This window comes from Gracilinanus agilis, chromosome 3, assembly GCF_016433145.1.
Source record: "Gracilinanus agilis isolate LMUSP501 chromosome 3, AgileGrace, whole genome shotgun sequence".
In the NCBI taxonomy this organism is placed as follows: domain Eukaryota; kingdom Metazoa; phylum Chordata; class Mammalia; order Didelphimorphia; family Didelphidae; genus Gracilinanus; species Gracilinanus agilis.
The window spans coordinates 11263133-11276160 of NC_058132.1; the positions used below are offsets into that span (position 1 = coordinate 11263133).

Consider the following 13028-nt stretch of genomic DNA (forward strand, 5'->3'; position numbering starts at 1 on the left):
AATATAGGCATAATGCAGTGTAATTGCTTCTCAACTCCAGGATGGGGAGGGAAGAATGGAGGGAGACAACATGAATAAAATAACTATGGAAAGAAATTTAAAAAGAAAATTAAAAACTAGATCAAATTGATTAGCATCTGAGGGAGGAGAGGAAGACACAGTTTGGATCTCAAAACATTTGAAAACATGTTAAAATGGTTATTACAGGCAATTACAGAAAAAATAAAACAGCTTATTGCTGAAGCGTACACTTCTAGTACAATATTAATAGTGGTGATAATATGCATCCTTTCTCCAGACCTGATTTTACTGGGAAGGTTTTAACTGAACCCCTTTGCATATGATACTTGCTGATGGTTTTATACAGTTAATACTTATTATTTTCAAGGATGGCCCTTTTATTGTTTTGCTTTCTAAGGTTTTTTAAAAAGAATGGGCATTGTATATTGTCGAAGATCTTTATTTTCATCTATTGAGATAATCGTGTAATTTGTATTAGTTTGCACATTGATATGGACAATTATTCCAATATTTTTCCTAACGTAAACCAGTCTTGTGTCCCTGATATAAATTCTACCTGGTCATAGTGAATAAACTGGGAACTAATATTTTTTCATCATTATTCATAAAGAAAATTTTTTTTCTGTTTTTCTTCCTCCTGGCTTATCTATCAGCATCCTATTTGAATCACACTAAAAACACCTCAGGACTACTTTTCTTATTTTGCCAAATTGTTTAAAGAGTAGTTAGATTAGTACTTTATTTTATCTGTGCTTTTTTTTTTCTTTGAAAAGAAACTGATTAGTTCAATAGTTCCTTTACTTTCAATTATATTCATTTCTCCTTTGATTTTTTTGGATTTGCAATGTAGTCATTACTGGGAATTTTAATTTGTTCTTTTTCATTCTTTCCTTCTATTTTATTAATAAAAGTATTCATGGATATACATATTCCCCAAAAGTACTGCTTTGGTTATGTCCCACAACTTTTAATATGTTGTCGCCTCACTGTGATTCCTTTTATGACATCATTGACTTTGTACATCATTTGTTTGTTGACTCACCCCTCTTGACCAATTACATTATTCAGTTTCCAATTAATTTTAAACTTTTCTATTCATTAATTCTTATTGACAATACTTTTATTGCATTATGATCTGAAAAGGTTGCAGTTATTACTTCTCTGAAGTTTTTATACCCTGATACATGGTCTTTTGCATAGTTTCCAAGAGCACCTAAAAAAGATATATTCTTTTCCCATTTCATTCTGTTTGCTCCAGATATCTATTAAATATAACTTGTCTAAAATTTCATACACTCCCTTTATTCCTTTAGAGTTGTGATAAAGGAAAGTTGACATACCCTACCAGTATAGTTTTTTTTTATTTTTTTTTTAAATATTTTTTTTTTATTTTAAACCCTTAACTTCTAATAAGTGTATTGACTTATAGGTGGAACAGTTGGTAAGGGTAGGCAATGGGGGTCAAGTGACTTGCCCAGGGTCACACAGCTGGGAAGTGTCTGAGGCCGGATTTGAACCTAGGACCTCCAGTCTCTAGGCCTGGCTCTCAATCCACTGAGCTACCCAGCTGCCCCACCAGTGTGGTTTTATAAGTGATTTCCTCCTTATTCTCCTTTAGTTTCTACTATAAAAATCCGGAGGCTATATCAGTTGGCACATATATATTAAGAACTAATATGGTCTCATTATCTAGACTACTTTTTTAATCAAGATATAATTATCAGCCTCACCTCTTTTAATCAGATCCAGTTTTACTCTAGCTTTATCTGAGATCATAATTGCTACTCCTCCTTATATGAGTTGAAGTCCAATAGCTTCTCCTCCATCCCCTTCCCTTTACTTTTTGTTTTTTTTAAACTCTTACCTTCCATCTTGGAGTCAATACTGGGTATTGGATCCAAGGCAGAAGAATGGTAAGGGCTAGGCAATGGGGGTCAAGTGAGTTGCCCAGGGTCACAAAGCTAGGAAGTGTCTGAGGCCACATTTGAATCTAGGACCACCCTCTCTACCCGTGGCTAGCTACCCTTTTGCCCCGCCTTTACTTTCTATATCTCTAACTTCAAGGGGTGAATGTGGGAGGCACTAATGAAGGCTCAATAAGGGTCCGGGGACTTGAAGTTGCCTTTTATCCAGTTATGGGATATAGAACTTTTTGAATCATTGACAAAGGCTTAAAATGCTGTACCTTTAGCATGGAATTAAGACATTCCCTTAATGCAGGTTCAGAGTTAACAGAGAAAATGGTCCTTACCCACAAAGAGTAGATTTTGCACATTCTCCAGCATGACCTCCCTGTATAGCTCTTTCTCAGAAGAGTCCAACAGGCACCACTCCTCCTGGGTGAAGTCCACAGCCACATCCTTGAATGTTATTGACCCCTAAACCAGCAAAGGTCATAAGATTTAGAGTTGAGCTTACAGAATTCATCTAATTGAGGTCTCATCTACTAACTTGAAGAAGCTGAAGCACACAAGGGACTCACCCCAAACTCTTCACCTTGAAGAGTGTCAGAGCCAGCTGTGGAGACTAGTCTTTCAGAGCCCAATAGAATACTGGCAAAGGCATTTTGTGTCTGAAGTGAGAATCATGTTGGAAGAGTAAAGACTGGAGAAGTGTCTCACTCTGAAAAGCTTTTCCCTTTGGAATTAGGGAGAGGGTATGTGCATTCTGAGGGAGGTAGAAGATTCTGTGGAGAAGAGAGGTGATCTGAAATCCTCCTCATCACAACTGTCAGAATTCATCTAGTGATAACATTTTTTTGAAGTTTGTGAGAAGGAATCAATTACTGGGTATTCTGGGGAAAAAATATTAAGAAAGATTAATAAGAAGAAAACAATGAAAAAGGAATTCTCTACTTGATATCCTAAAAGGCAAAAAAGACTCTTATCTAGCTGAAAGCATAAAGGGGACTCCAACTGAAATGGGATCAGACTCTGTCATTTGTTATTATATTGAAAGTTTGGCAAAACACTGGTTATGATATGCCAAAACATCCTGTTTTTGCTTTATGATGTCATTTCTTACAACAATATATTTAGTCATTTTATATTTAGTAACAGAAGAGTAAATGTGATAAGGAAAGGAGGGGGTGTTCATCTTTTAAAAAGATAACATTTGACTAAGTGAGGTTGGGGACTGAGGTCATTCACAAGAAAGTCATGGTTGGTGGAAGCTCATAATCCAAATAGCCACTCCTGATTTGAAAGAAAGAATCCTGATGGTGCCACCTTGTATCTCAAGTTGCTCCTAACTAGAGGTGCTCCTGAGAAGGGACTACCGTATGGCTGAGGCTGGTATGAAATCTGCCTGCCAGTCACTTTGACCCGAAACCTGTTACCTAAAGGTTCCTACCAAGCCCCCCACACCTTGCTTCAGGTACAGCAGAAGACAGTCAGTCAGGAGTACAGGACACCCATCTCCCAGGTGCAATGGCTTAGGTCAGCCATCCTTAGCTGCCATCCTGAGCTTTAGGAGGTAAATGACTCCTGACATGGAAAGGAATCGTCAGCAAAAAATCAGAGTCTAATGTCTTATTGCAGAGGCCGTGGAAAGGTTCATCATAATAACAGACATTAGTGACCACCCAGAGTGAGGATTCCTGTACTTCCAGCTTATTCAGCACTTGGACATTCATTAAGAACTACCCATGTGTAAGATTTATGTTCATTCTATTTTAATTTTAACTGTGTTTCATCTCACACTGTGTCATCAGATTTCTGGGCATAAAAAAAAGCCATCTGCTCAGGCTCAGGGACTTTGGTCTTGATCTTCACTAGCCCTCTCACAATAAACCTATTTCTTTTTGGCTCCTAGATTTTGATTCTCTTATTAGTGTTTCTCCTAATAGATTTTCCCCACAAGGGTGATCTCACCTCTGATGAAGAATTTCTGGTAATGATTAAGTGCTACTTTACCCAAGTACATGGCAATAAATATGACAATCTAGGTGAAATGGGTGAATATTTACAAAACTATTAGTTGCCTAGATTCACAAAAGAGGAAACAATACTTAAATAATTCCATCTCAGAAAAAGAAATTGAACAAGCCATCATGGAACTCCCTAAGTAAAAATCCCCTGGGCAAGCTGGACTCACAAGTGAATTCTATGATCCACTTAAAGAACAACTAACCCCAATATTACACAAATTATGTGTCAAAATAACCAAAGGAGGAGTCTCACCAAATTCTTTTTATGACACAAATAGGGTACTTATTCCAAAGCCAGGCACACCAGAAACAGAGAAAGAAAACTACAAAGCAATCTCCTTCATGAACATAGATGCAAAAACCTTCAATGAAATATTAGCAAAGTGACTACACTAAGTCATCACAAGGATTATTCACTATGACCAGGTGGGATTTATACCAAAAATGCAAGGAAACCATCCTCAGAATTGACCATTCTCAATAATCAAACCAACAGAAATCATATGATTATCTCAAGAGACGCAAAAAGCCTTTGATAAAATACAACATCCATTCCTACTGAAAACACTTGAAAGTATAAGAATTGCTGGGGTCTTACTCAAAATAATAAACAATATATATTTAAAACTATCAGGAAGTATAATCTGCAATGGGAACAAGTTTGAAGGTTTCCCAATAAGATCAGGAGAGTAAAGTAAGGATGTCTAGTATCACATCCATTATTTAATATTGTGCTAGAAACACTAGCAGTAGTAATTAAAGAAGAAAAAGAAATTAAGGTAGACAATTCTTTGCCTATGATATGATGGTATGCTTAAAGAATCCTAGAAAATGAACTAAAAAGCTAGTGGAAATATTAACAGCTTTAGCAAAGTTGCAAGGTACAAAATAAACCCACATAAATCATCAGTATTTCTATATATTTCCAAAAAACACTCAGGAGCAAGAGTTAGAAATAGAAACTCCATTTAAAATCACTCTAAATAGTATAAAATATTTGGGAATTTATTTACTAAGACAAACACAGGAATTATATGGAAACAACTACAAAATACTTTTCACACAATTAAACTGGAAAACCATGAATTGCTCATGGGTAGGAGGAGGTAATAGAATAAAACTGACGTTTTTACCAAAATTAATTTACTGATTTAGTGCCAAACTTATCCAGCTTTTTTCAAGTTTTCAAGAGTTTTCAAAGCTTATAAGAAACATTTTTATAGAATTAGAAAAAAATATAACAGTTCCTTTGGAAGAACAAAACCTCAAGAATATCAAGGAAACTAATGATAAAAATTTGAAAATTGGTGGTCTAACAATACCAGATCTTAAACTGTACTATTAAGCAATGAACATAAAATCAATCTGTTACTGGCTAAGAAAAAGAAGAATCAGTGCATCAATGGAATAGAGTTGGGGTAAATGATCTCAGTAAGCCAGTATTCCATAAACCCAAAGATCTGAGCTTTCGCAACAAGGACTTGACAAAACTTTGACTTTGGCAAAAACTGCTGGGAAAACAGGAAAACAGTATGTAAAAAATTAGGTTGAGATCAACATGTCACACTCTATAACCAAGATAATTCAAAATGGATAAAAGACTTAAATATCAAGAATGAAATCATAAATAAATAAGGAAAACATAGAATAGTATACCTGACAGATCTATGCAAAAGGAAGGCATTTAAGAGGAAACAAGATATAGAGAATATTACAAAATATAAAATGAAGCACTTGATTATATTAAATTAAAAAGGGGTTGTATAAACAAAACCAATGCAACCAAAATTAGAAGGAAAGGATCAAACTGGGGGAAAAAATTTTTAGGAGAAAACTCTCTAACAAAGGTTGTATTTACCAAATAGATAAGGAAAGAAGTCAACTGTATAAAAGAATTCAAGCCATTCCCCAATTGAAAAATGTTCAAGGGACATGAATAGGCAGATTTCAGATAAAGAATCAATAAGCATATGAAAAAGTATTCTAAATCTCTCCTAATGAAAGTACAAATCAAAACAATTCTGAGGTACCAACTCACAACTAGCAGATTGACCAATAGAAAGTAAAGGAAAATAATAAATGTTAGAGGGCAGGTAGTAAAATCCGGACACTAATACATTGTTGGAAGAGTTGTGAATTGATCCAACCATTCTGGAAATTAATGTAGAATTATTTCCAAAAGACCCTTAAAAGACTGCAGGCCTTTGATCCAGCTATAACACTACTTGGTTTTTGACCCAAATAGGTAATAATGAAAATACTTGTAAAAAATTTTTTTCAAAGTGGCAAAAAATTGGAAAATGAGAGGGTGTCTCTTGATTGGGGAAAGGCTGAAGAAATTTTGTTATATGATGGTGATGGAATACTTTTGTTCTATAAGAAATGATCTGGAGGCTTTGTATATGAACTGGGAGACCTCATTCAACTGATGCAGAGTGAAATGAGCAGAACCAGCCAAATATTGTACACAGAAAGTAAAATACTCTGGAAAAATCCAATGGAATGGACTTTGCTAGTAGTAGCAATGCAATAAGCCAGGACACTGTTGGAAGGACTTATATAAAAGAATGTTACCCACCCTGAAAGAACTATGGAAAGAGAAATGAAAAAAAAAATGACATCACTTACCACATGACTATATGGGAATGTGATTTGAGGCTTAGGGCTTAAAAAAAAAATCACTCTATACCAAAAATGAATAATATGAAAATAGGTTATCAAGTGACAACATGTGTAGGACTCAGTGTATTGCTTGTTGCCTCTGGGAGGGGGGAGTAAAGAAGGAACAGAAAATGAATAATGCAAATATGGAAAAAGATCTTCAAGTTAATTAATTTTTCAGAAAAGATCACTATTACAAATATTAATAAAACAGAAATAGTTTTGATAAATAATATATTTACAACTCAGTGGAATTGTTTGTCAGTTTTAGCAGGAGGAAGGAAGAGGGGGAGAGAGAATATGAATTCTATAAGCATAGAAGAATAGTCCAAATAAATTTAAGAAATAAAATAATAAAGGAACCAAAATGAAAGATATTGAGAAAGCAACAGGATAATCTTGTTAGATTCAAGGTAAATGATTTTAATAAGAAAAGGAAAGACATAAAGTTTCTATATATTAATTGCACTCTAAGTTCCTGACAGTTTAATAATATTTGAAAAGCAAACCTTTGCCCTACCCTGGAATTCCCATCCTTTTTCTTCTATCAAGATACACCTTTTCCTGTCTGCCCTCACCAGATCGCAACCCAAACTTCAAAAACTTCCCTGGCAAGCCTGACTGACCTGTTCAAACCCCACAACCTGGAGATCAGGAGCAGAGACTGTCCCTGGGCCATCTCTGGAATGGTGGGACACACAATTTGTCACACTCAAGGATGGATGAATGAATGACTGCACTTGGGCCTGTCTGGAATCTGGGCTGGCTCACCAGGCAGGGCTACAAAGGATCTAGAAAACTCCCAGAACACAGATGGGGATTGTAGGTGACCTTTGAGGTCACAGTGACAGCAAGCAGTGATGGCACCCCTGGAGGCCTGAGAAAGACAGAGGTCTTAGTTCTGCTTGATTCCACCTTGAGGGAGCTTGGCCAGGGCTGGGGCTGGACTGCACTCACCTGGGATGGGGGCCTCTCCATCTGGGTGGCCATTCCCTCTGGTTCTAAGGTCTGTGCTTAGGCCAGACTGTGGTCCTTCATGGGGTCAGAGCCCCAAGTTGGGGAGACTTTCTCTTTGTGCGCCTGTGGGGAATCAGAGAGGGGGAGGGCTCAGAGGAGCTCCCAGGGCCCTTCCCCTGGCCTCAGATGAGACTCTCCCCACAGGAGGAGGCAGGTGGTCTCAGGCTTGGAAAGGACCTTGGACTGGACAGGAAGAAGCTTCCCCACCCTCTTTGCTGTGCTCTTTGGCTTTGTTCCATTCAGAAACTGCATTGAGTGCACAGGATGGATTAAGAGGAGAGGTTGCTGGGTAATGGGGAGGCAGGAGGCACTGTACAGGGGGAAATGGTATTGGCATCTGTTCTGTACTCGAAATCAGAACTCCTTCCTGGGCACGGGGGCACCGGCATCACCTCCACTCCAACTAGGATCAGGTTGGCAGCTTCTCCCCCTCCTACCTTTGGAGAAGGGTCCTGGCCAGCCCCGCCCCCATCCTGTGACTGCATGCTCATCCTCCAGCAGGGGTGGGAGGGGGAAAGAAGGGGGTCTGTTCTCTCCTCTGGGGAAGGGCAAAGCCCATCTCTCCAGTACAGGAGCTTCTCCCTTCCCCCAACCCTCACTCGGATTCTCAAGTGCATTTACCAGAAACTAGTCCACCTGGATCTCCTCCCTCAGAGATCCTTCCTGGGCATGGGGGCACCGGCATCACCCCAGCTCCAACCAAGCTCAGCTTGGCAGCTTCTCCACTTGAACTTTTGGGGAAGGGTCCTGACCGGCCCCGCCCCCATCCTGTGCCTGTATGCGCAGGGGGTGATGGGGAGAGGAAAGTGGGAGCCCACTCTCTCCTCTGGGGGAGGGCAAAGCCCCGCCATGGCTCCTGCTCCAGACGAGAGCCGCCCCCGCCTGACACCGCTACTTCTGTATTTGGCCCTTTTCTATGGTCCTTTAAAACTATAACCACAGAGACATGCCCCTCCCCCCTCCAGACACACTGACATCCCCACACACGCCGCCCCAGCCCGGGCTCTCTGGTAGCACGTGCACAGGAGCTTCTCCCTTTCCTCAACCCTCACCCCGACTCCCAGGCTCAGTTACCTGCAACTGGTCCACCTGGGTCTTCTCGCTCCCCGGGAGTTAGAGAGCAGAAACTCTCCACTGCAGAAGCCTCACGGACACCCTCCCCTCCGACCCCCTGACCATCTCTAGGAAGACAATCCCAAAAAAGACCAAAGAAAGCCCAGCCAGGAGACGAAAAAGCCGGAAGAGATTCCCAGCATGCTCTGGGACTGCACAGGGAGGTGTCAAGACTTGGGTGCCCGGACCCAGGCATTTCGGGAAATGTAGTCTTCCACAATGGGAGTGCCAAACCTTGGTGGACGTCATGCCAGACGCATTCTGGGAAATGAAGTCTTATTTCTTTCCTTTGGAGCCCTGGTGGAGGAGGGGCCACGCAGCAAGACTTCCGGAGTCTCCCAGGCTGCAGCGGGTCCTTTTAGTTTCCTTTTCGGTAGTTTTAGCTCTGATCCTCCCCGGCCTCCTTCCTGTGATATAGGAGGCGGCCATGGAAAGAAACACGGAAGCATTTCTGAGCAGAGCTCAGATCTCGGGTGAGAAGGGACCCAAGAAGCCCCTGAGCCCGACCTCCTCATCTCAGGGAGGACCAAACTGTGGCCGACTGGCTGGTCCTTGTCCTGAATTAGGGGCGGGAGGATGGCTGGTTCCTGTGCCGTATTGATGCTAATAGCAGGGCCCTTGCGTAAAAAAGCCCGGATTCCTGTATTTTAGGAACAAAGACTGTGTATTTCTCTGTCAGACCAGGCTCAGAGATTGCATCTAGTCTATGGCTTTTTGCACTTCCTTTGCCTCAAGCATCCCAAAGCTCTTCTTCCTCTTTAACAGCATTTGGTGACTGAGTGAAGGGGGCAAAGAGTGTTTTCAGGTCCAAGAGGGAACCTTCCAGTGTCCCTGTGTGTGTGGCAGTGACTGAGGCTTGGCTGGACCATCTCCTCATCAGACATTCACCAGTTCGGGGTGTCTTGGGGTGCTCCAGGGAGGGGCTGAATAAGGAGCTCCTCAAGCTCTGCCTTAAACTACCTGAGCAAGATCTGGGCTCTCTGGTCACTGGGGAGGCCCCTGACCCCAGGGGGCTGGTCATGTCTTGGAATCTGGTCCTGAGCATCCTGTCCAGCTTGGCCCTCTGTCCACACCCTCCTTCTGGAGCCCAGCTTCTCTCTGTCTCTCTTCTCCCTGGGTTTCAGGCAGCATTTGTGTATCCCTCATTCCACAGGAAAGGAATTCATCACAGCCAGCATTTCTGTGGCCTTCAGGGACTCATCATAAGCATCTTACTGGGCTGATGCTCCATTTTACAGATGGGGAAAGTAAGGCAGAGATGCAGTGACTTCTCCAGGGTCACACAGCCACCAAGTGTCTCAGGTACAATTCCACCTCAGATCTTCTTGATTCCATCCACATTTCCCTTTTCTTCCAGGGCTTCCCATGAAGGTCCTGTTGGTCTCAAACCTACTCTTGCTAGAGCAACAGGGATTGATCCTCATTATATGTGAATAAAACCATGAAATGTTAGGGAAAGAATATTCTCCTTGAGTGCAAAGAGCCAAAGAGCCGGCTCTTTGCTTGGTTGGGTCTCTGGAGGTAGGATGTCATGGTGAAGAATGAAATGAAAATGAGCCAGAGTGCAAGTCAAAGTGCAGAGGCTTTTCCTTCTCTCTCTAGTGCCATCTGCTGATTTTAATTTTTATACCCTCTTTTCTTTATGATCTCATACAGGTTTTTTTTCTTCCCATACATTCAAAGTCACATATTAACTTTTGAAACATCACAAGATTTACATTTACCAAATATCTTACTGTGGTTAAACAAAGAAGCAAGCTTGTCAAAAATTATTCATTACGGGGTAGCTTAGTTTGAACTTATTCTTTTCAGCAATGCGTAAGGTACAAGTACATGAGTTCCTAGCTAAGCATAATATTTAATTTTCTTTTAACTAATTATATTATGTATATAGTTACGTTATACTATTCATTCCGTTCATCAATCAAGGAGATAGTTATGGTAGTTGATTACATCCAATAAGATACAATAATATCAGTCTGGTCCAATGTTTTGTTCCCAAGGTGTTTTTTTCTGTTATAGGATCACTAAGAATACAGTTCTGGTAGGGTGATTCTGTGCTAATTTGTCATTGCCTTAATTTCCTTGTTTTTCACTGTTTCTATGGTCTGTAGGAGTTTGGGAACAAACTCAGGCCAGGTATTTTCTTCCTGGGAACTTTAGAAACTTGCATTAACTCACTAACTGCTGGATTTTTGCTGGGCTGATTCTAAGGGAAATATCTATACTCTAGGGTGTTGTACAGGGGTTTATTTTTGNTGGTTTTTTGCTAGGCTGATTCTAAGGGAAATATCTATACTCTAGGGGGTTGTACAGGGGTTTATTTTTGGATAGTGGGTAGTCTTTGGCTGTGATTGTTCTTGCCATGAACCTGTATTGTTTTTCTGTGTCTCCTTTGAACTGGATAAGGATATTGATTGCAATAATTTCAATGCAAGTGAATGTCACTGTAAAAAGAATCATATAGGGTAAACTGAGTGTGGAATCTCCATCCTCCTGACAACCTGCCATGCTGGATTGTCAGAGCTTGTGAGTAGCCCTGCTAACCTCACAGCCCTGATGGCTTCTGGCAAGTACCAAATTAAAGACATTCCCTGTGCTTTAGCAGCTGAACTTCCAAATGTAAGAAGTGGGTATTGATGATGTATCACACATTCCTTCTTGGTAAAATTTATATGCTAAGCTGAGAAATAAGATACTCTTTTTACTTCTATGCAGTAATTTTCAATATGGAATAAAAATTCCCTTCAGATCCAAAGATATTATGTCATTTAGTGCAAATATACTAAATATTCATCTTTTTTTTTAACAATATACCATCTATTATGTCCATAGACTATGCTGAGTCTATCGTCCTTCTCTGAGAAAATGAATAGAATGATTCAGCATTGATTCTCTTGAACCTCAGTCCTTTGGGGGTTCTGGACTCTCTGGAGGTTTAGGATGATGTCCAAGGGGTCAAGCTTTGGTTTCTTTAAGGTTTCTTACGCAATAAAGACCTGAACTGTTCGATTAACAATATCTTTCAAAGGGCAAGGGGCTGCCTTGGGAGTTGTAGGGTTCCCTTCAATGCCCATCTGAAAGGAAAAACAGCCTGGGTATTAATAGAGATTTTGCACACAAAATTCAGGTCCAGGTAGAGGCTAGGTGTAGATAAAAAACCTTTTCCCCTTGTCCATCATTATGATTTCTTCTTAACAATGGGGGTTTGGGAATAGACTAAGGAATCTCAGCTTGACAGCTGACTGTCAGGGCAAGGATAGAGAATACCACTAAGAGTTTGTTGACATCCATCTTTGGTACTTGCACAGTCACTGGTGATAGTTCTGTCAGTTGTCTTGTTAGCTTGGCTGGTATGCAGTTTATTCATGTCATCTCTGTTGTCCCTCTCCTCTGCTTCCCTTCCTTGATCTGGTCAGCTCAGAGAGTACTCAGACCTGGATGCACCTCTGCTCCTTCTGGATCTGGATCTGGTCCTCTCCACAGCTTGATATGTTTGGTGGGGGTCCAGCTGTTTTCCTTATCTGTGGAAATACAAGCAAAGTCTCCACTCATCCTTACTATTTTGTTGGGTCCTCTAAATTCTGATTCTCCTGGTAATCTCCAAAAACCCAAGGCTATCTGGCAGTGTAATCCTTTTCATTACACTCAAAATGCCTTTGCTGGGGTGTAACAGATAGTCCTTCTGGGCTGGAGAAGGGATTGATGGTGAGAAGTGCCATTTTATGCAATTTCTTTGAATTTACAGGCTTAGGCTTTGTTATATAGCCTTCAGAGATTGTCTGGTACTCTCCTTTTTGTTTTTGAATTTGGGCCTTCAAGGTTCTGTTGGCCCTTTCCACAATAGCCTGTCCAGTAGAATTTCCTGGAATGCCCGTTTTTATGCATGATATTGACATGGGCATTGTGCAGAGATGGCAGGGACCCTATACCCCTAACTGGGACAGGCTGTAAACGGGAATTCCCTTCCCCCTTCCTGCCCTTGTGACTCTCCAGGCCAAGAGAGATAGACCTCTGGGCCACACCTTGATAGCCTAAGTCCTGAGGATCCCAGACAGACCTTCCCCACCCACCTAATGCCTGAGTGCAAGAAGTCAAGTCCACACTCTTGAGAAGGATACAAAAGCCCCTGAACTGGGGCATCCAGGGAGCAACCAAGATAGTCCTTCCAGTCATGCTGCTGTGCCATGTTGTGGAGGGTCTTGCTGGCCATTGATCCTATCTTACTAATCAATCTTTCTTTTTACTTTTAGGCTAAGCCTGGAGTCCTTTCATTCTTTTTTTTTTT

At 40.8% G+C, this 13028-nt stretch overlaps 1 protein-coding gene across 1 annotated transcript in view; it reads right to left on the minus strand.

Annotated features, from left to right (window-relative positions):
- The window catches only part of LOC123239864 (zinc finger protein 189-like), a 97263-nt gene extending 88403 nt beyond the window's left edge, over nt 1–8860 (minus strand). The window contains exons 1-2 of the mRNA XM_044667179.1: nt 8702–8860; nt 7568–7690 (exon numbers count right to left, since the gene is read on the minus strand). Coding sequence (XP_044523114.1) covers nt 7568–7600 — 33 coding nt within the window. The 5' untranslated portion in view covers nt 7601–7690; nt 8702–8860. The remainder of the gene's footprint in view (nt 1–7567; nt 7691–8701) is intronic.
- Nucleotides 8861–13028: the final 4168 nt, after the last annotated feature.